The following is a 24383-nucleotide window of genomic DNA, read 5'->3' on the forward strand; positions in this document are numbered from 1 at the left end:
TTAGCAGGAGAAGTATGGCGGCGCAAAGGCCAGCTGCAGCGGCTGGCCCGTCTGGAACAGCACCTCGTTACTGCCTCCAGATGAAAGCCTGCCTTTACTGGCTCCACTCATTACCATTAAAACAATCCCACTCTTCAAAGTGATTAGAAATAATTGCCTCAGGTTGTTCCCTCTTCACATACGCAGTCTACCGAATCAAAGAGACCAAAGGAAACAAGGCATATGAGCTCAGATCAGTTCAGGTATTCATTTGTTCACCTATGGTGTAATTATACAAAACAGAGCTTGGAATATTAATGACATGATAGTGCTAGTCTACATAACCTAACATTATGCAGTTCATAAGTAACCGAACAGCATTGCAGTTTTGCTTTTTGACTGCGTGACATTGACCAGGAAGAAGCTGATAAGAACCTTTACCTGAAGTTGTTAACCCATATAACCCAGAGCTCTGTAATAGAGCACTTTCAGTTGCTTGTTTTCTTTTTTCATTTTTACTCAGTTTTCCTCCCCAATGTTTTGATTTAGCCGATTACACAACCCACGTGTTACTACTCTCCCCTCTTTCACTTGTAATGCTACCGACACTGAGAGAGAACTGACATGCCTCCTCTGACCAGCCACTCTCTCTTTTTTGAACGGCCGCCGATGTAACGTCACCAGGTAACCAACAGCCTTGGAGGAAAGTGCTGTGTACCAGGCTCTGATACATCGGCAAGCACACGCCTGTGCCAGCCAGAATCACACTTAAGTGATGTGGGGAGAGAGAGCCATCTTGCCACCTGGAGAAAGCAATGCCAATTGTGCTCTCTCAGGCTCAGGCTGCGGATGCCCCTGAAAAACTACATATGTTATGGAGGTATAGTATACAGTCATGCCCGAAAGTATTCATACCCCTGGCAAAGTTTGACTTAAATTTACTTTTATTTAACCAGAAGTTATATTTTTGCCTTGAAACGACACAGGCATCTCCCAGGAGATAACACGATGATGTACAAGAGGCATCATTGTGGGAAAAAGTATTTCTCAGCTTTTATACACATTTGAACAAAAAGTGGCATGTCCAAAATTATTCATACCCTTTGAAAACTGTCACAGTATATGGGAAAATCCAAAGTTCTATACCATTCCAAATAGTCCAAGCTGTTTTAAAGCATCCTAATTACCCTGATTCATTGGGAACAGCTGTTTTAATCAACTCAACAGGAGAAAAACAGCAGCTCTCTGCAGTTGGTTTGTGGACAGTCATGGCTAAGACAAAGGCTGTGCATTGTGGCCACTCACAAGTCAGGAAAGGGCTATAAAGCCATATCAAAATGTTTTCAAGTTCCAGTGGCTACAGTGCAAAGTATTATTAAAAAATACAAGAAGTTCCGCACTGTGGAAAATCTCAGAAGATGTGGTCGGAAGCCAAAAGTGACACCTGTGCTGGCCAGGAGAATAGTGAGAGAGGTGAAGAAAAATCCAAGGATCACCACCAAGGCCATCCTGGTGAATCTGGACTCTGCTGGTGGCGACATCTCAAGGCAGACAGTTCAACGGACACTGCACACTGCTGGGTTCCACGGACGCAGGCCAAGGAGGACACCACTTCTCCAGAAAAGGCACACAAAAGCCCGCTTGACCTTTGCAAATGCTCATCTGGACAAAGAAGAAGACTTCTGGTGTTCTGTTTTATGGTCAGATGAAACAAAAATTGAATTGTTTGGCCACAATGATGTGTGCACCATTTGGCGTAAAAAAGGAGAAGCCTTCAACCCTAAGAACACCATCCCCACTGTCAAACATGGTGGTGGGAACCTAATGTTTTGGGGGTGTTTTTCAGCCAATGGACCAGGGAACTTGATCGCAGTAAATGGCACCATGAAAAAAGAGCAATACATCAAGATTCTCAACAACAACATCAGGCAGTCTGCAGAGAAACTTGGCCTTGGGAACCGGTGGACATTTCAGCACAACAACGACCCAAAACACACAGCCAAAGTGGTGAAGAAATGGTTAGCAGACAAAAACATTAATGTTTTGCAGTGGCCCAGCCAGAGTCCTGACTTGAATCCAATTGAGAATCTGTGGAGGGAGCTAAAGATCAGGGTGATGGCAAGGAGACCCTCGAACCTCAAAGAGTTGGAGCTCATCACTAAAGATGAATGGGCAAAAGTACCAGTGGAGACATGCAAAAAGCTGGTCAGCAATTACAGGAAGCGTTTGATTGCTGTAATAGCCAATGAAGGCTTTTCTATTAATTATTGAGAAGGGTATGAATAATTTTGGACATGCCACTTTTTGTTCAAATGTGTATAAAAGCTGAGAAATATTTTTTCCCCACAATGATGCCTCTTGTACATCATCGTGTTATCTCCTGGGAGATGCCTGTGTCATTTCCAGGCAAAAATATAATTTCTGGTTAAATAAAAGTAAATTTAAGTCAAACTTTGCCAGGGGTATGAATACTTTCGGGCATAACTGTATATGTGTATAGTATGTCTGCTCTAGTTTGTCCTGCTACAAAGTAAAGCAACACACACAGTATACACAGCAAGCTTCTATTTGCTTCAGAATTTATCCTGCTACGTCTGCAGTCTACAGTCATATTAATCAATAAAGCTGAGTGATCCGCTTGCATTGGCAGCCATTTGCGCTCATTGAAGTTCATCTTCTGCCATGAAGTGGCAGGGTGTTTATACAACAGCAACAGGCTCCTTGACAAAGTTCTGCAGTTTGATATATACTGAAATTTCAGTCTCATTAGTCTAACCTGCTTTGGTGCTTCTTTGGTGATCATGTTGAGATTGATCACCAAAATGATTGATCACTCAAAATTGGGGGGACCACATATAAAGAGGTTGTACAGGTTAATGGCATGTTAAAGGACAGTGGATAAGAATGTCGAACAAACACAGAAGCAGCTGGAGGTCCCTGGTTTTTATCCTGAAGTTATTTACTTCATTTTTTACCCTGGTAAAATATTACAACCTGGAGTGCATGCTCTGGTTCTCTGACGTGTGACTGTAGGCCATGCGTGACCTTGCAGCAAATCAGCACTAAAAACATGCTTTAATGCGCTACTGCTAGTGCCACATCCACTCATGTGTCCCCCCAGCAAAGATATCAGTGTGATATACACATCAATGCTATCTCCATTTCTGTACCACATTCTAATCTGGTAGCTGTTCTTTACATTGTGTCAAGATTTTATGATGAATGGACCAATAGATGCTCCAAAATGGACATAAAATATTCCATTGAAAGTTAAGAACCTTTTTCCTTCTCCTGTAAAGTAGCTTTTTTTGGAGATACAAGGTTCTTCAATATGTGCACCTAAGGCAACAGGAGTCCTAATCTGAAAATAAGGCAGAAATTGATCTTTTAATTACTGCAACAGCAACAAAAACATGAAGGGAAGAACAGCTGTTCATTGTCTCGTTGTTCAGAGCAAGACATTGGGCCACAGTTCTTCTGGAGCCAGTAAGCCGGCAACATCGAACAGGCTACTGCTGGCAAGCTCCACTCGCCTATCAGAGGGTGTTTCAACTGGACGCACAAAGCAGAAAATCAGACAAATTTAACGTGTCTCACATGGCCCAACCACACGAAACCAAGCACACGCCAGACACACAGAAGCGCAGCATTAGTATCAATTTCGTTCAAACCTAAAAAAACATTCTGTGGACACAGAGCAGGCCAGCAAGTGATAACTGTGCTAGTTTATGTAATTTGGCACACCTGCCAATTAAATAATAATATAATCACTGGCAGGAGCCTTTCAGAAAGGACAGATCTGAACTGTGCAATTTGTCTAAATCAGACAAATATCACACATCACTTTCTGAGAGATTCTGTGGCTAAAAAGACGCTCAATATCTTGGTTCCCTTTCTTACAAATTCAAAGGGCCGCCTCAAAGTGAGAAGGAAACTGCGAAAGGAAGCATCGCTTATCATTCATGAAATGTCTTCTGTCCCTTCTGCTCTGGGGTCTGAATGACCGTTTTATATTCCGACTCAAGGGCGAGAGACAGAGATGGCAAGAAAGAGTGAGAGAGAGATAGAGAGAAAGAGAAGGAGAGAGAGAGGCTTTCAGAATATTCGGAAAATAAGAGCGACGAGAATGTGCTCTGTTAGCTCTTTCTGCTTCATATTCTGCAAGGGAGGCATCTTTCACTGTGATGAGTAATGATTAGTGATTAGTGGTAATCATTTTGTGCAATTTCAAGTAAAACTCCCATAGAAAAAATGTCAATGTATTTTGTTCCAATTTTTTTAGACGATTATTTGACTATAGTTTATTTGACTTGATTAAATGTACATGGGGTAATTCTTTCTTTAAAGGGGTCTCCTTGTAATTTTATTTCTGTCCAGATCTCCCTCGTCATTTACAAGCAGAATTCCCTGCTGTTTTTCACTGAACTATCAGTGGTGGTTTGATCATTTTTGGGGCAGTGGTTAGAACACTGTGCTACTGATGACAGGGTTGTGGGTTCATTACCTGGGCTGGGCAAGCTGCCACTGTAGGGCCCTTGTGCAAGGACCTTCACTCTCCCTGCTCTCTGGGCGCAGCAGCAATGGCTGCCCACTGCTCCGGGCATGTGTGCTCACGGTCACTGTGTGTAATCAGTAGTGTGTATGTGTGAGTTCACTGCACGGATAAGTTAAAGGCAGAGGCCATCTGTGTCCAACACTAATGGTGAATATGGTTATCTTGTCTTTTAGTCCTGTCTAGATCCGCATCTCATTGTTTTTCCAGGCAAACATAGCCTCACATTGGGAGAATTTTTTTTTAGGCTATTGCTGTGCACCATGTTTAATCTCTGAGCACATTTACATCCTTAAGAACATCGTAAAGCAACATTATGTAGCATTTCTTCCTTCAAATAGCAGCTTCAATAGACTTGTAATAGGTAGAATAGCATTGCTAACTGCAGTATGTAACTTTGGAGAATGCACAGGACACCGCTTGAAAGAACTGCCAAACACTGTGTAACTCAAGTCATATTTATGTAAAATCCGGTAATACTACTGTACCGCCTCAGTTCACATGCTCCTTTCACTTTCTGTGATGGTTCTCTATCTCTCAGCTTGTCCAGAAAAACGTGTGGCTCAAAGCGCAAATTACATTTCCTGTCTGTAGGGGGAGCCCAGGTGCAAGAAATGGCAGTTCTCCACAGTGTTGCTTTAAACACTTTTCAAAATGTCAAACAAAACAAGGGCGAAATCAAATTGTTGGATTTTTACTTCATCTGAAATGAAATAAGAGCCAGTGTTTCTACAAACTGTAACTGTTACTGCAACACATGATGCATGCATTGTGCAAGCATAGTAAACTTGTCCATACTACTACGTCTGATAAACTAAAGCAAATTCTAAAAAAATGTTTTTAGTTCTTTATATTTTTAGTGTTGAACCACTGAAGAAGAATTTGCATGTTGTGCAACTTTGCATGACGGCAGAAAAATGAGATGAACAGACACAATGGTTCAATTTGGTGCTTGTTTTATAGGGAGCTCACAAGACGATTAGCCTCACTGTTTCTTGGTAGGTAGGATGGTCCTCCCTCTTCTTCATTTTTCAGCATGCTGCCAGCAAACAGTGTTCTCATCCAAGTACCTTGAGCTATCCTATGATAGAGCTCGCCCTCCTAGCCTGGTAGCACTCAGGCAGCACTGTGTTTTGAAAGCAGAACCTCACTACAGGTAGGAATTTATCTTACCTACATTGTTTGGGAAACAATTCCCTCCTCCTAAATGTATATATCTACAAAACAGCAAGACTTTCACATATTGGTATATACACAATACCGTGTATATCAAGAATATATTTGACATTCATTTTTAGAATTAATATTTACACGTCCAAATAAAGAGAAATGTGATAGTGGAAGTCTTCCAACCCATAATATCTTGGCTGAAATGCTTGAGTGGACTTATTCCTTCTTTTCTCCATCATAACCCCAGCCCACCCCCACCTCCAAGCCCAACATCCCCACTCTCCTGTTCTCTTGACACAGCTCACCCGAAGTCCCAGATCAAATCAAAACACGGACCCACCCTCCCTGAACCCAAATTACATGCTGGCTGCTGACGGGGAAAGGTTTGTGTCAGGGGCCAATCTCGCCCCAGCTGCTGATGGTGCCATTTGTTGTAACGGCAAAGGCTGTTGCCGCACTCTTTTCTACACTATTAGCTGCGCCCCTATACACCCCCCCGTGCCCCCCCACCTTCCGGTCTCAGAGCTTGTACTTCTGACGGCGAGCTGCTGGAGCGAGCGGGGTGACTTTCAGACAACATTTCAAAGCGAGACGAGAAAGACATGCTCAGTTAGTTCCGAGCTTAAGGACGGGGAAAATGGCGTCATGGTAAAAGCTCATGCAGCGTACACAGGCAGACTGGGCCTGGGTGCCAGGGTCCCTACAGGGCACTCATCGCATTATCACTGTTTGTTTGCGTGGAATTAGCGGGATGGGTTTTAATTACTGCCATGTGCGTGCTGATAGGTGGCTCTGTAATCAAAAGGCCGGGCCTGTGGCATCAGTGCGAATTAATCCTCTACCCCCCTGATGGACAGACAGGCAGTTTTCAAAGCGAAGTGACATGGCGCAGGGTTCGCCCCCTCCCTGTCATGCAGCCTCCCTGATAACGGGCCTTGACACGGGAAATTAACCCCAAGTTCCCGGGATCTGGCAGGGCGGACTCGCAAATAGGTTTTTAATGTTGTGCACAAGAGCGAATGATGCAGTGTTCTGGTCCAGTATCCCCAAGATAGATGGCTTAATACAATTCCAATAAGACGATAGCATGGAGTAAAAACGCGATTAGCTGTGCTCAATAGCTGCAATCAAATTAGAAAAAGTTGACTTACAGCCTGAGCGTTCCATGTAATTAGACACATACGCAAGGTCAGTTTTTAACAAACTCTACATGAAAGTCAACAAACTCCCCACTTTGCTTTGATATATATATATATATATACATGTTATATATATATGTACAGGTTATACATCCAATTGATCCAACCGTTTTAACTGGCAACCCAAATGTGTTTGTTTAACAAGGTAGACACAGGTTTCAGTATTAAGGTGACGACTGCTATTTTCTGATTTCATGCTCTGGTTTCCCAGACCCCAGTGGTGCTTTCATAACCCCAGGTGTAAAAACCCTGGATCCAGCTGCTCTATGAAGGCAGTGGGGCAAGTGCACCCATTACTATAAACTTGCTGAATTACGCATGCAATCAGGCACCAGGTAGACGCCTTTTTACACTGTTGGAAGACCAGCTTTTCTCAGTTAACTGCCACAACAGAGAGAGAACTGTCCCAGGAACAGCATTAAAGAGGGAAGGTTTAAACCAGGGCACTCTCCTCTGTCTACATTACAATTAATCACCAAATATACCCGCAGTTCATACATATTGAAGCGGTACAACATTTAAGGCCTCGGGGAGGCTTTAGCAGGCTCTTTGGTTTGTTGCAGCGTTCCATTTCAGCTTGCTATTCAGTTTGCATTAACAGCTCTTCAACAGACACGGGGACAGCAGTTCAAGCTGAATCACTTACTGAGAGCACAGCATCCACAATTTATGTTAGCTGTCTAATTATGCGAGGCACAAAATGCACTTTCACAAAATGCATTCTCACTGGTCTGGATAAACAGTTTGCACTTCCATAACTGATGAAAGCACCATGTACAGAGCAAAGGTTGTATGAATTTTCTCAGTACGGATTTTGGGTTGTTTTTGCTTTCCTTATACTAATGAATGTTGCTGAGCAAAAAAGGGCAGCTGATGTGATCCAACTGGGTGTGGAGGTCTCTGTATCCATAACCAACTAAATATTTAACATTCTCGTCAGAGCATCAGAGCGTTTATTTATATATGTTTGTAATCTGATTTGGAATCCGGCAAAAATCTCCTCTAAATAAATGGGGGCGTAATGGTACACAGGAGTCACGGTCGGTTCACACCACGGTTTGGACAACACCGAGCTTTTGCGAGTCTGGTGATTGACAATGCTAGGTTTCTTTTTACTGATTTTGAACAGACAGCAGTGTTGTATGGTCCCCCCTGAGGTAGCCCCCTGAGGTAGTGTTAATTAAGTAGTAACATGTAAACAATGAACACACACTCTCTTAAAAGTCATATTAATATGTAGGGTTGATTAAAAAATCAGTTACAACTGGCTACACAACTGAAAGACATGTCTTATGTAATAAAAATAATAAAAATAAATAAATACAATCATCAAAAATGTAACTATTTGGACTGCATTTGAACATTTAAAGCTTAAGCCCAACCATCCCAAAGAAAAGACACCTTTGCTTTGTTTGAAAGAAGCCTTCTAGTTCCTGTGTGCCATTTGCACTCGCCATAGTCAGACGCCAATCAGCTTGACCTAAGCTTAGCATGGAATGTTGCTAACAGCTTACAGCTTAAGGTCACCATGTGGAGGAGGCCCTCAGTGGTCCAGTGGAATAAGCAATAATGTCATTATGACCAGTGGATCGCAGTGGTCCCGGTTATGCAGCAGTCGGGCCTTGCTTTCTTTCAGAGTGGGTAGATGGCAATTTCTATCCCCACATCACTACAGGCGCAGGCCCACCTCTGAGCATCTTGGTTGCAGGTTAGAAAATTTAAAGCAACACTATAACAAATTGCCATTTCCTGCTCCTGGGCTTCCCCTACAGTCTGTAAGTAGATTTTGCAATGCAATATAATGTAGTTATCGCAAATGCTGTCCTGCTCACTTCTCCGAAGTTAAATACTGCAGTTAGCAGTGGGCCGGGCAAAACGTAGCAATGATAGTGACACTATCCTATGCTGAAGCTGTTATTTTACAGTGAAATGCTACATAATGTTGCTTTAAAATCATACTGGGCTTCTGGCTTTGTTGTTAAAGGACATCGTAACCAGACGAATTAGAAAGAACAACTAACATGCCCTGTTATGCGTTACATGACAACAAAAAATTGCAACTCGCCTCTCCTAACACTGTGATCTTATGCAACCACGAAAAGAAAAGCAAGTATTATCTGAAATGAGTAACACACTCTAAATGTGAGATTTTTTTTCAGTTTGCTTCTGTTAAAGTAATGAATGTCACATAGAAGGGAGCAGCTGGTCCAACATCAGCACTGTCACTTCTCTGCGATGCTCTGTATAATGTATCTGGGTGTGCAAAGGACTCAGAATGACGTGCTTGTCTGTATTCAGGACAGGCTGCTGTACAGCAGGTCAGAAAGAACAACTCTCTCCTCCTCAATCCGAGCTAATGTAATAAAAGCATAAATGGCGGCATTAGCATGGCAGATGTCAGTTATTTGGCTCCTGAAAGCAAGGTCTTTAATCACAGGGAGCAATAAACAGCAGTGTGTTCCTTTGCAAAGGTGTGTGCGTGCGTGTGTGTGTGTGCGAGCGTGGAGAGAAGCAGCTTCTTTGAATGCTGTACGCGCACTGTGCCGTGACCTGCCGTAATGTAATAAAGTCATCTTTATTCACTCACCGCTCCCAATTACTCCCTCTGGCCCCTGAGTGGGGTATCGTGTCATCTCCCTGGGGGAGGGGATGTTCCGGGACTTTCAAACCCCTCCCTTCCCTCACACAGCCCCTAACACCACCTTCCTCCTCTGCATAATCTGCGCTGAAAACTCGCCAAAGGCCGAGTTAGCGCCTCAGCAAACATTGTACGAGCAATTAGCTGCCCCACCCAGCCAGTCTGGGGTGAGTCAGGAGGTGGACTGAGGGATTCCTGGAGGGACAGATGGAGAGATGGAGGGATGAAGAGGAAGAGGTCGAGGGAGAGAGCTTGTGACTAATGTTAGGGCTCATCTGATGATCTCTACTGGGACAGCTGGGCAGAGGTCAGTAGACAGAAGCCAGGACCTTCCTGTGACTGCATTCTGTTCAAGTCTGCAGTTCTTATTGAATGATTTTTCATTGGTTTTGGTATCAAAGTAATCAGGTACTCAGTTTTATCAGAGACCATAATTGCAACTTAAGCAATGGGCTTAAGAAGCTACACAGTCACTATGTGTATTCCAGATGAAGATTCAGATTCCCGGGTCTCTTGTTTACCTGAATAATAGCCTGATAGCTCTGCGTGTGATAGGGAAGGTGTGCCTGAGCTTGTGAGAATGGGCCCATGCTTCAGGTTTGACAGTGGCAATTATTCTGGCACAGGTCGCACAATTCAATTAGCCACAATGTAGCCAGAAAACACTGGCTGTCAGTATTTTCACTTCACTGAATGTGAAGGAGATAAGGATCCAAGAGGGAGCCTTTTCAACTTTTTAAATACAACCTAAAAGAGCTCAAATAAACACAGTCCTCTATGAAGATGAAGAACAAGGCTCTCCTCCCATTCCCCCACCACTGCCACCTCAATTCTGCACATTTAAGATATGATGCAAAATATTATTTTCCCCTTAAAAAACTTATGGCTAATGTGCTAATGTGATTATTGCTCCTGTGCACATTGCGAGGATGGCCCTGAAACAAAATATTGTGCAAACCAGTTAATTCTGGGACTCCCAGCCACACCAGTGAATACTGGCCAGTTCTGGAACAAGATTATCTTTGGAGAAGGAACGGAAAGGCTTATAATCTGAAGCATAACACATCACCTGTCAAAGCATGGGAGTGTATAGCTGCCAGGGGAACTGGGTCACTGGTGTTTATTGATAATGTGACTGCTGATAGAAGTAGCAGGATAAAATCTGAATTCTGAATTCTATACTTTCTGCTTATAATTTCTATTGCACAACTGACAGAACAGAAGGAGCTTCAGAGCATAGATGAATAATGACCCAAAATATATACCACTACAGAAACCCAAGACCTTCTTACGGCAATGGATTTTAAACTTTTAAATGAGTCCCATCACCTGTCCTCAACCCAACTAAGCATTACACGTATGGAAGACTAAACTGAAAGCAGATCCCACACTTACGCATACACACATAAAGTACAACTACAACATCTGCAACATATGCAGAACGCATCAACCACCCACTCCTGTTTGCCAGAGCATGAACATGCCAATCTGCCAAAAGTCCTCACCACCCCTTGTTAAACTTTCTTGACCTGCGACTGGAAAATAGGCACTGAATTCATTTGCAGTCTAAATACCAAACACCACATCCAAATGGGCAACACTCTATATATAAATCTGTGCGCTAGTGAATCTATTTCCAAATCTGACAGCCACATCGTTCACAGCTGGCGTCCCGAAGACACACAGCTGTTTGGGTCCTGGCTAGTGGTTGGCCAGCTCTGGTTGGTGCTCGCACACAGAAACACAGCTTTGCGCCATCGTTATCATAAAGGGGCCACTGTGCTGGACTGATGAACTGCAACTTTGACTTTATTTACTCACGAGCAGCTGTGCTCGCCCTGATAACATGGTATATTTGAAATATTAATAAGCACAGGCTCCCTGCTGAGGGCTGCTGTTTCGCGCCTCACTCAGACATTTAATGCCAGTTCTTGCATAAGGACCATGCGTTCTGGCCAGGTATCAGAGATCTGTTTGGTCTCACCGCCAATCATGAGCTTGATTTATATGAAACATTTATGGTCTAGATAAATCGTTCCAAGCAGAAGTGTCAAGCATTTTTAGCCATTTTCATCTCCATTCTCCCACGGGCCTCCAGAGCAGGTTCTGGCACAAATTTGTTTGTTTTGCTTTTTTTCCAGAGCATATGCATTTATGTCAACATGCATAAAGATGGGAAAGAGCATGTCTTTTGTTGGCAATTTTCTGACACAAGCAGGTCACATAGTAACGTGTTCAGGTTTGCACAGCAAAAAAGGCATTGTACATTAATAGATCTGAGTCTTTATTACAGGGCTTAAATTGCTACAGCCCTGAATACATCATTAGGGAACACTTGAGCTTTGATCAGAATGGCACTTTTACATCTACATTTAACATAGTGCTTCTGCACATTGACATATGATGCTGATGACGCAACCAAATTCAGGACTATGACCAAAAATAATAATCCAGAAAGCTCACAGAAAGAAGAGGTGAATGCTGCATTTATTTTCTACCTTCATTTATGGTGTACGTTTCCAAACAGTCCGCCCACAGTGCTGCTACTATTTCTTTACCCAATCAGGAGAAGCCTCCACAAAAAAAGGGCTTTTTCTGTCTGCTGTGGCAGGAAAGAGGTTTTAAAGATGCTGTAGATGATTCTGGAGGGCGGCTGTTGATATTTGAACTCAACAGCACAACAAATACATCCATCCATTTAGTCTTTCCTCTTTGTCCCTTAAATTCATGCAGAAATTCAATGCCCAAAACACAAATTCCAACATGGCACCCAAAATTAAAAAAAATGAGAATTATCTGTTCATATTGTTTATGTACAGTTCTTACAGATAAGATAGCTAGCTAGCTATGACCAGCTACCTTGGTTATAGAATATTGGCCAGGGTCCTCGTTCAACTTCCCTACCTCGGTGCAAGCACACTGGCTACTGGCCTTGTCCAACATCGCTACCTCGGTGGTAGCACACCGACTACTGTTCTCATTCAACATCGCTATGCGACAGCACTAAGCACAGGCAAAAAGACACATGAAATCCTAGTGGACCATTCCCATTTATGTCACATGCCCACGAATCAGATACGTATCTGACCTAGGACCAAATACAAAAGTGACTCAAATCTGATTTGAAAAGATAAGATCTGACATGTCCAAAAATCAAGCAAAAAAAAGCAAAAAAAGTCATCAGGTAATGTGAACGCAGCCTTGTAATTTGAAGAGAGGTGCCCAAACTAGCAACATCAACAGTGGTACACCAGTCAGACGTCAGTATCAGCTAATAGGTTGGGCCCTGATGAGAACTTCTCTCAGGCTTGGTCTTAGCCTGGCCTGGAATGCACACCTGCTGAGGTTGTTGTCACTTTTAGATGTAGTGTATGTAGTGAGAGAGGGGCAAGCCCTGTGTCCACAAAGCCTATCGGGTGACACTAGTAGTATTTAATTTAGTTCAGTCTGAGTCAAAGCAGTCACAGCTTCAGATTCACCACATGCTCCCACATGCAGTGTGATGTAGGATATGACATTTGAGTTTTGGCTTCTATATAGTGTAAAAACCTTATACTTAAACTCTTCCCACTTCTGGTGTTTTTAACCCAACACATGATCTTATCTCATCTAATACGAGTCTCCTACACGCCCCTGTGTGCAGCCCAGGAAAAGTGGAGCATCTTTCGGGTATTAATTCTTCTAAAATGTGAAAGTTTTTACTGAACATGGTTGTTTGTGTTTGATGATCTGTGTGTTAGCAGATGTTTGTATATGTATGTATATAGGTATGAACTGCCTTATAACTAGGGTTGATAGATCAGTTGGGTGATACTATAGGGCAATAACAACCTGGATTTTAAAAATTGGCATAACCATGACTCAAACTGCAGAAATACAAACTATTCACACAAATATAGAATGACAGAATGAATGTGGGCATAGCCTGTAGTCACTGTTTTCTATGGTGCCAAATACAAAAAATGATAGGTAAAGGCAAAGCACACGCATGCACACACACACACACACACACACACACACACACACAAAGACTCACTGCAGTGATAGTCGCATTCTGGAGCAGATTCCTCTGTGCTTCTGTGAAATGCTACTTGTCTGAGCTCTGTGCGAAAAGCTGTTTAGGGGGAAAGCGCAAGAGGAGTAGCGTTCCTCAGCTTTCTCTCACACCACCTGGCTCTTTGCTTTTGTGCCACAGTAGACTTCACCAGCACAGACTTACACATTTTTCTTTTTAGGAGAGTGAATACAAAACCTAAGCGGGATAGTGAGCTTACAGCACCCTTAGCTCTAGTGAATGACTTTTCTTTCTCTCAGAGGCATTATAGGACAGGGACTGAAGAGTAAGGATAGGGCGGCACGGGCATTTCGTACCGTGCTAAAGATGATCAACAACACTGTCTTGGAGAGATGCGTCTCCTAAAGTGGTTCGAGTGTGGTTTAGCCATATCCAGATATAGTCCTAATGCCCAGCACATCTCCTGGGGTGGCTTTGTTGTTAGCATGTTTGTCTTAAAGTTCTGGGGGCTTGGATTTAAGTCCTTATTTGAGTGTGTCTGTGTGGGTTTCCTCTGGGGACAGCCCATAAACATGGAGGTCAGGTAAACTGTTTACTCTAATATTGCCCTGGTGTCTGTGACTATGTGTTAATGTCTGGGTATGGACTGACACCCTGTCCTGGGTGAACTCCCCCTAGTGCTTGATGCAATCCTCCAGGTGGACAGTCATTTTCAGCTGAGAGTACTCTGTGTACATTTGGCTACTGCTTCTCACCAGTGTGTATTGGTTGAGTGCTGAGTGTAAATGATTGTGTAGTGTGTTGGTTAGTATTAGAAACTGAAGCAGAACTCACTCTTGGATAACAAGGGTCTTGGATGTGGGTCTCAAAATTGCCTTTATTGGCTTTAGAAGTGGGATTCTTTGAATACACATCCCTTTTACTGGAGATTAATAATGGATATAAAAGCCACAATGGTCCTAAATCGTGTTAGACTTCCCTCAACAATAAAGACTCTTAAACCTATGTGGTCCCTAGTGCCCTTGATGACATTTCAGGCCTGATACAAACAGCTCTGAGCCAGCTTCTTAACAGAGAGGAAAAACAAGTATTAATTTTAAGGAGATGAAAGTTCTGATAACTGGTTTTAATACGAATAAGTCTTAAACGATACTATCATCAGTAACATTAAAGGTGACATAGAACATATTAATTGGGTATTTTAAGTTATTTAATGTATAAATAGTAAATATGTGACTCTGGTTAGGGTTTTACAACCCTGTTATTTAGCCTCAAAATGAAACGCATTGATTTTCCGTTTTATGACCACTTTGATTGGCTGTTCAACGGCATTGCGAAAGCTTACCAGAGCAATGTCACATAGCATAGCATCACATCACATAGCATCACATAGCATTTTTTTAGCACTGTAACAAAAACAATAGCATTTTTTTCACAATCTGTCTTGGATTTTGCTGGATAGCGTTGTTGTCTTTGTATCCTTTCAAAACTGTGTAGTTAGCTAAATAAAGAGATGGTAGACACTTTGCTAGCATTAGCTTTTAGTCCAGCACCCGCTCAGATATATGGGTTTGTCTTCCTTTTTATGTTCCCTTTCCCTCAGGTAGTCCAGGTGGCCTAGTTTGTTTTTAAGGGGGCAGAAGATAGAGACAAGTCAGCTAGGGATTTAGCCTAGTGCGGATACCCACTTGGTTTTCTGGCGTTTGAGTTACACTTCCATTAACACTGGCGCAGGCTTAAAATTGGCCAGTTTTACAGCCCTGTTTTGGTTACGCATAATTTTCAAAAAGCATAAACATTCACATGTTGATCTCACAAACAACATAAAATATGTTTCTGCTATAAACCAAAGTTCACACACAAAAATGAAAAGTTTATATGATGAGTAAAAGAAATATTTTCACTTTTTTAATGCTTTTTTAATAATCTGTGTAACCAATTTTAGCTCCAACCGATACAACAGTTGGGCCCTAGTAAAAAAAAGCAGGGTCCTACTAGCTGAGCTAGCGGTGGTGGTCATGTTCACCTGTTCAGTGTGATCAGTGTGAGAATGCTTTCAGGCACAATGCTGCTGCGGTAACTCGATCCTGACAACACACCCACAGCAGCCCATTGAGAGAGAGGCCTGGAGGAGTGACCTCATCAAAACGAGACGGGGTCTAAGCTCCAGTTCAACGGCTGTAAAATCCTTTAAGCTCGGGGTCAGAGTGGGTCAGAGGAAAGACAACTCTCTGTGGTGCCGTGCCAAAGCAAAGAAGCACCCACAGCTTGAGATCGCCACCCTTTTAATAGGGAAAGGTTAGGGGGCATAAAAATAAAACAGGGCACTTTTCGGAGCGCTGGTCGTCTTGCCCTAGTTCTCCCTCGCGGTCGGTGTCCCACATTTCTGAGCAGGGTCATTTGATTTGTAATACGGCCTGGGGGCATGCTATCATCAAGAAACTAATGAGAAATGAGAAATGAAAAAACGGAAAGCCTTGTCTTCGCTTAGAGGAGGGTACTTTAACCCTGAAAGAAGGGAGAACCACACCTGCTACCTTTCTTTTTTTTCTCAGAAGCATGCAAAGCTGGGACGATTCAGCAGCAGAAGCATAACTGGGTAGGGGAAGTTTCACTGGGGCCAGGTCTTGTAGCCCTGGCTGACACACAGCAAATGAAAAAGACCAATATATCATACAAGAGCCCTGACCTCGGCAGCAGTGCAATAGAATTAAATAGATAAGACCTGTCATATATATTGGGGGGATGAACTATTTCAGACTGACTTGTCACGCTTATATGAGCTTCAGGTATTGATTACCACCAAAAACCACTTTCATTACGTTGCCATGGCATTTCGCGGCGAGAGCCGGTGGGGAGCGGCGGTGAGGATTGTCATGGTCAATGAACCTCTGGAATGAAGAAAGGCCTTCCATTCTTTTGCAGGACCCGAGCCTCCTACAGCACAAATCATTCTGGAGATACTGAGTGAGAGGAAAAGCAGAGAGGGCGGGAGAAGGCATTGTGGCAGCATGACTAATTGTCCCCAATTCAGGCAATCAAATAAGACCCACTTCCACACACCAGGCCACTGAGAAAACAATATCACACTGAGATGGAGATTCTTCATTGGTTGGGAGAATTAAATGCATAGAGAGGCATCAAAACATGTAGGTCGCTGCCCCTTCACCAAGCTGAGCTTTAACCTCCTGCCAGGGAAACATAAATCAATTATGGCGGAAAGGTAAACACTTCCCCTTTCGCAGCATCTCTCCCACCTTGTCCCTGTTGTCAGGCAATTTCTCAGAGGGTCGCTGATACGTCCTGATGGAGGCGAGATGAAATTAGCTGAGTCCTTGCAGATTAACTCTAGTGTTGCCACTGCTTTGCCGGCCTGGGGGTCAATGAAGGTGTTGCTTGCACGTGCTTAAGCATCAGACTTGAGAGAAAGAGAGTAAGAGCAATGCTGCCGGATCTAACGGTCAAGTTTATCAGGGTGTCAGTTTATCAGAATCTTTGATCAGTCTTGTGACTGCAGTGCATTCAGCTATGGGCCAAAGTGCGGAAGTGCTAGCTTGAGGAATGAGTAATATGTGTCTTGAAGATGTGTTTGAAGCTATTGCTCCAGAAGCCTCTTGGGTGTATTACAAGAATAAAGCTAATTATTACTGGAAAATAAAACACTACTGAGCCTCCTGTGAGGAAAGGAAATTAATATTTAACTACTGATTGATTTAACAATGCCCTACAGTGAAAATACCCATGAATGCAATACAAAATGATCCCTTTTCCCACTGACTCACAGATTGAAAGAGGACTGAAATCGTTAACCATCTCAAAACAAACTTTTATGGTAAGCTCGTGGCAACCACTGAATATTGACTGGCCCGTTCACATTGGCATGTGTCCATTTCCAGCAGGGGAGAAGCCGTCCACACCGAGGAGCAAGAGCAGACTGCTTGGAGGGGTCGGGACAGTCACAACCACAACAACATTCATCATGACTGCCACAACAACCAAGGCTCCATTCACCCGCAGGGCTAATGAATTACACACCTAACAAACCAGAAGTAATGATGCGGAAGCAGTGGGCCGGGAATGCATACCAGTGAGGAAACAAAGCATCAGTCAGCCAGACCCTTCCATCTTGCCCCCATTCGAGAATTGCTGAGAGGATATGCTGTTCTTGGATTAGCAGTCACTCAATTTCTAAGTCTAGAATTACTCTCTGTCTTATATATTCAACTGTATGCATGACAGCTTTACACCTAAGACTCAGTTTCAAGGTTTGTGCAAAGTAAGTAGGGCTGGGCAAAATATTAGTATTGCCATTATACTGCGGTGCACTACTATTATGATATGCTTTGTAATGTCAAGAAAAACACACTGCTCAACCAATAATGTGACAGCTGTCATTATTCTGTCCAATAATTGCCGGTCTCAGAGAGCACAATTGGCCATGCTCTCTCCCCGGTTGGGTAGATGGCCCCTCATCACTTCTCAAGTGATGTTGCTTTTGTGGCAGAGCTGGGGACCCGGTGCTTTTCTTTCGGGCATTTTGGCAGCCTGACAATGCTGCAGAAGCAGTGGCTAGCTTTCAGCATCAGAGGAGATCTCTTTTTCAAATATCTTTATGGATCCCAAAGGAATTATTCTATGGCGTTATGTTTGAAAGTGTATAAAAAAAGCCATCTCTAAAACAATATGATTGGTTGGAGGCTCATTTGCATAATGTAGCTTCCATGTAGTATAGAGTCATCAGCATACTCCTATAGGTACAATTTCCATCTGCTCGAGCATTAACTGCAGTGATTAGAGTATAGACTGACCTGCAGGTATCCAGGGGTCTGCCGACGGCCTCTGCTTGGTGTTGGCCTGTTCCCAGTCAAAGTCGTCATCCTTGCCTTGGCTGTAACCGCACTCTGCATATGGCCGCTCAAAGTTACAGTCACCTGTGCAGAGAAAAAGAGATGAACGCTCAGTGTTGATGAGCTGAAAGCAACACTACATAGAGTGAGTGCACACAAGTCTGATGGGAGAGTCATCATCAATCTCTGTCAACAGAAAGAGGTCCACCAGCACTCAAACACTGGGGCCCTGTCACTGTGGAGTATTAATGCTGCATAAGCAGCAATTAATCTAATTCCCTCTCTGCAGGTTCCCACGGTAGAGTATAATCACTGCTTACTTCCCTGGCTTCATCTGTTCCTCACTCAGAACATGCAGCACACAGACAAAGCAGTATTACACAGCCACTTCCTAAATACTGCAGAAAGTAGTTAGCAGTGACATGAGTGCTGAGAATTATGCAGAAAACAGGTATTGAGAGTTTCTACCCCAGGAATCAGACATGTACAAACCATGTAGAGCTGTTGCATAGTCTCAAATGATTGCTTATCAACAGTGCATCATCAGTATAACAAGGTGCTTTATTAATTTAGAGGATGTACGCGATAGCCTTCACCTTACCCAGCTTGGTGGCACTGTGTGCAAGGGGGACCCAGTTAGGGTGGAAATTGGTTTACTTCACCTTGAGTTCACTCTCACTTCATTCTTCACTCTTGAGTTCATCTCTCTTTCTTTGTCTACGTCTTGCTTACTCTTCCGCACCACATAGACACACACACACACACACACACACACACACACACACACACACACATCCACTAAAGTCTCTCTCTCTTTTTCTCTGTCACTCACACATTTGCTCTCCCACACAGAGTCTCTCTCTCTCCCTCTCTCTCTCTCCCAGTTGCAGTCTGCTGTACCCGCCTTTCTGTTCTTAGGTTTCCAGCTACTTAAATCAGGATCAATATGCACTCAGTTCACTTTTGAACGTTTAAAAACGTAACATATGACCTGACAATGTTGACCTGCAGCTGTCTTTTGAAACTGGAGGTACTCGGATTGGGGGCTGAAATATTTTTCATAATATTTAACTCTGAACAACTAGATCATTATGCTTGCTAAATGTTCGGGTACACTTTTCTATTTCCTTCTAAATTGTGTGTGCTCTTTAAGGAAAGCTTCCAGGTGTACAGTATCTGTAGAACGAATCCTTTATGCAGATTATTGTGCTTGTGAAAGAGCAGAGGTACAAGAGCAGGAAGCAGTGTGTCCTCTCCAGCTCATCTTTGATGTTTGATAACATAGACAGATTTGCAATAATGGCTTTTTGAGTTCTATCAGAGGGATATGAATACAGCCACATAATTGCTCTCTTTGGTATGTGGTTCGAACTGAATATACGCTTTACACAGCTATTCGGTATTAAAAATGGCAGAAGAATACAAACCAGTTACGCTCGGCATTCGCTTCAATCGCATTTTCATCTCATAAACATGTTGCGCGAGGCACAACAGCGAGCCGTAATAAGACACAGCTTACTTTGACGCCTGAGAGAACTGCTCAAATATTGTTTCAAACTCAGCGTGACATTCTGCGAATTGGACAGAGGATTTGAAGCAGCAGCATCAACATTGTTCCCTGGAAGGCACAGAAATCGTCCATATATTCATATGTTTATGAAACGCAAAAATAAATCCTTTTTTTCCCCAGCTTTGCTATCAACATACCCGGGAGCGGTATACAGTATGTTGTTTATCGTCCTGCTGCAGATGAATGTGATGATTCCTTGAAAATCATCAAAACACAGGTACATATATTCAGGTGTCCCATAGGCTTTGAGACCTTGTCAAAGTTTGAAACGTAATCACTGCATGATGCATGTAATTCAAGCACTTGTTTTGGGAGAGAGCTGTCATCACCTACAAGTCTGCCACAACAGAGGCACAGCGAGTCTCTGATATCTGCTTTTTTATGTTGACAGCATGGAGTGTTTTTTCCCCAAAGTAAAAGAGAGGTAGAGCATTTTTACAAAACCAACTACTTTCCTGAACAAATATCAGTTTCCAACCTCTAGCAAACTATATTCATTTGGTTTTGGGGGTTACCCTTGATCTTGACCCTCTTAAAACACTTCCTTTGAGGTTCTTAATAGTTGGTTGTCATGGTGTGGACACCTTTAAAACATCCTTTTGTTTCCTGAACACTTCCATAGGTGTTTTTCCCAGTCTAAATCCATTCACGGGGATCCATAACAACATGACTTCTGTTTCTTGAAGTCTCTTGAAGAACTCCTCTATGGCAGTAGTTCTCCGAAGCTAAGTCGTAAAGAGCTGCTGCAGCTTTTCTTGAATTATTTTCATTGTTTGTAGGGGTTCCTCATGATCCTCCATTCTGTTTGATGTGACTGTGGTGTTGTGGATCCTGGACACCTGTCAAACATGACATCTTTTTGTTTCCTGAACTGTTCTGTAGGATTTGTTTTCTCCCAGTCTGAATCCATTCTTGGAGATTTACATCAACATCGAGTTTCTCAGCAGATTTTTTCAAATGATCTGCATTTGATTGTGGGAGTTACTCTTAATCTTTCACTCTGCATGCACTTAAAATACTTCTACTGACGTTCTTGATAAGGTTGCCATGGTGTAAATCCTGGCCACTTGTCACAAATTACATCTCTTTTCCTCAACACTTCCTTAAGCTTTTTGTTCCCCAGTCTGAATCCATTCTTGGGGATTCATAACAACATAACTTCTGTTTCCAGTCTCTTAAGGAACTGTACAGAACAGTTCTCCTCTCTTAATCTTTAATTCTGCATGCACCTAAAATACATCTGATGTTCTTCATAAGGTTGCCATGGTGTGGATTTTGACCACTCAGCCTGAATCCATTCTTGAGGATTCATAACAACTCATTCTTGAGGATTCTTTCAAATCTCTTGAAGAAGAACTACTCTACAGCAGTAGTTCTCCATCGCAAAGCCTTAAAGAGCTGCTGCAGCTTCTCTTGAATTATGTTGGTTTGTTTGTGGGGGTTATCCTTGATCCTCCCCTCTGTGTGCTCCTTAAACACATCTTCTGAGGTTTTTGATGAGGTTGTTGTGGCATGGATTCCTGGCCACCGGTCAAACATGACATCTTTTTGTTTCCTGAACACTTCCATAGGAGTTTTTTTAAATCCATTCTTAAGGATTTAATCACAACATGGTTTCTGGTTCCAAATTTAGGGCTTCTCTGTGGTTCAAATCTCTTAAAAAACTCCACTACTACCGTAGTTCTCCAACACAAAGTCTTCAAGAGCTGCAGCAGTTTTTCTTCTGCTACAGACAAACAAACTGGATTATTAACCAAATTAACTCTGATTTAAGTGTGTGGGAGGGGAAATGATTATGATGTGCTCTTCTGACCTCTGTCCTACAAGGACAAACTGGAAAACATCCGAAATGGCTTTCAGTTGTATACCTGGCAAGACGAAGATCCTTTAAAGTTCGACTTTGAGCTACAAAAAGCTAAACTGCAAAATGAATCCATGCTGGTTAAAGTGTATGTTATTTAAAAGGCCACACTTTTTACAAACAAGCTTACACACACTTTATCACTAAGCTATTTTAAGGCACAAGAGCTTCCTAGTGGCATGGAGACAAAAATATTAAGGGTTCATAGGGTCAATATATGCAGAATAAGCTGCAAAACTAGTCTCATTTGAATTCACTGTTTTATCACGAAACTCAACACACTTACATACATCCACCTTCTCGACATCGGCACCCCTTTACGCTGAAGTTATGAGGAGTGTTACAGCCCGGACTGCTTTTAGAATGATGCACAATACAGGACGGCCAATCAGAACCGAGGTCAAATGTTCATGCAAAAATGAATTTTGACTGTTTTCAGTTCATAAACCCACACAAACGTCATAAGTGAACTATAAGACACACATGGATGTATAGTATAGATTTTTGATGATGAACTGATTGAATAGTTGGTGAAGATTCTTATGAAAATGGCATTATTCTTGATTTCTTAATAGTGAACTAATTTCTTAACAGTCACCCTATCACCTAGAATGAGTTTACGGAGTAGACCCACCCCCAGTATCAGCGGGTCTCCCACTTCCCAGTACATTTAAAAAATAAACAAATTGGGGGGAGGCTTTAACAAGCGTTTGGAGGTGGGGCTTAGTGTGGAGCAGGCAGGGTAGGAAGCAGCTAGTTAGAGGCATTTCTATGTCAACACAGCAACCAGTGAGCGTTTGAGAGTAACGGCAGAGTCACAGATGCATCAGAAATGAATTTGCAACCTCTTGGGGGCACACTAGCCAGGTTTAGAACAGCGAAAGTTTATTTATCGGCATAGAATGGTTGGACCAATCACTTGTTTTAACAGAAAGCTACAAAGAGTGTGTATGTGAGAATGTCTGAAGATAAAAAAAATTATGTAGAGTTTTCTCACACTTTAGAGTTGCTCAATACAAGTTGCATTTATTCTAGCTCAGTCTAACTTAGGCATATTCTATTAAAACACACATTAATCTAAATGCATAGTAACCTTATTAATAGCACTGCATCAAAAAAGTATGCAGAGCAGATGAACAATGCACTAAGGCTACCTTCCCTGTCTTGAAGTGCATCCTGGGTTCTTCGATACAGAAAAAGCCCATGATACTCTGTTCCGTCTGAATGGCTGGCACCCGGATCGTGAGTGCGCGTGTGTATGTGTGTGGTGGGTAGCATCTCTGAAATGAGCACGGCAGTAACAGCTTTTTTTTCTTTATCTCCCTCAGCCTCGCAGCACCGCCATGTCGCTCTGATCGAATCAATTTGCTGCGACCTGCATGATGCCATTAAATCCACAGAGTGAAAAAACACAGTGTGTAGACACAGCCAGCTGACACAAAGGGATCATACACACATTCTCTGTCTCACTCTCTCTCTTTCTCTCTCCCTCCCTTTCTGGCTCTCTCTGTTGCACACGGTTTCTCACTTGGGTGGTATCAAATTCTCATAACCCAGTATACTCCAGAGTTAACACCTCAATGTACTGTGTTACAGCGGGCAGGGCTTTAAGATGGACTTAAGTGGCCATATGTTTCACAGTGGGTCAAACTGTGAAGAACTTAGCAAAAGCACTGACATACTGAATGCAAGTGTAAAAATGCTGGATGTTTGGCGTATGACGTGTGCCGCTTTAGTTCATAACGGTAGATGCTAGGCTAACACTGCTAATGAACACTAAACTGGGACTGTCACCAATATATATACATATTTACACACTAAATAATCAATTTATTTGCTTTGAAGATCTGTCATATAGATACCCAGACAAGTTTATTTAAATTGATTTACCAACATTTTATTTTATACATTCTAAATTAATAACATCAGTAAAGATCTCTGCTTACAGACTAAAGCAAGTCAAACTGTGTTTAAGCCACTTCATATTTGTCTGCATCAAAAAATGAAGATCTGGATGCATTTTCAGTGGGTTGAAGGGCGTTTCTTACAAAGATAAGATTGGTGCCAGTCTAGGTCCAGTGTTTGTTCGCAGCTTTAGACTAGTATCTCTTGTTCTGCACTAAAGAAGCAATGTTCATATCTCAAATATGTCTGAACTAACCCGAAGCATCTGGGGAACGGGATCAATTATTATTGAAGATTACATTTGTGACCATTTCTAACATAAGGGTATTTCTTTTGTCCATATTCAATGACATTTCCTTCTAGGTAAATGTACATATTCAGTCTATTTTTAAAGACAATTACGAATCAAAAGACAAAAATAATCCAATCAAATTGATCTAGTAATTTCAGGTTGCACTAAAACATTTCCTAAAAAAATCACAATCCAATCATTGTCATGTCAGAAATTGACACCCCTAACTTAGTTCTATCATATTTCCAATTTAGCACTCAGTCGTACTGTCAGGACCAAGACATGTTTTATCCCGTTCTCACACGAGGAAGGCCCCCTTCCCAACAGTACAGCTTTGGTTGGTATAAATTTAATA

General features: G+C 42.4%; 1 protein-coding gene across 13 annotated transcripts in view; it reads right to left on the bottom strand.

The window, feature by feature from the left end:
- The window catches only part of ptprma (protein tyrosine phosphatase receptor type Ma), a 229131-nt gene that overhangs the window by 161808 nt on the left and 42940 nt on the right, over positions 1-24383 (bottom strand). For all 13 annotated transcript variants that reach the window (XM_072680004.1, XM_072680005.1, XM_072680002.1 and 10 more), the window contains exon 2: positions 18362-18484. In XM_072680004.1, the coding sequence (XP_072536105.1) occupies positions 18362-18484 (123 nt within the window). The remainder of the gene's footprint in view (positions 1-18361; positions 18485-24383) is intronic.

Source organism: Salminus brasiliensis, chromosome 5 (genome assembly GCF_030463535.1).
Source record: "Salminus brasiliensis chromosome 5, fSalBra1.hap2, whole genome shotgun sequence".
Classification (NCBI taxonomy): Eukaryota; Metazoa; Chordata; class Actinopteri; order Characiformes; family Bryconidae; genus Salminus; species Salminus brasiliensis.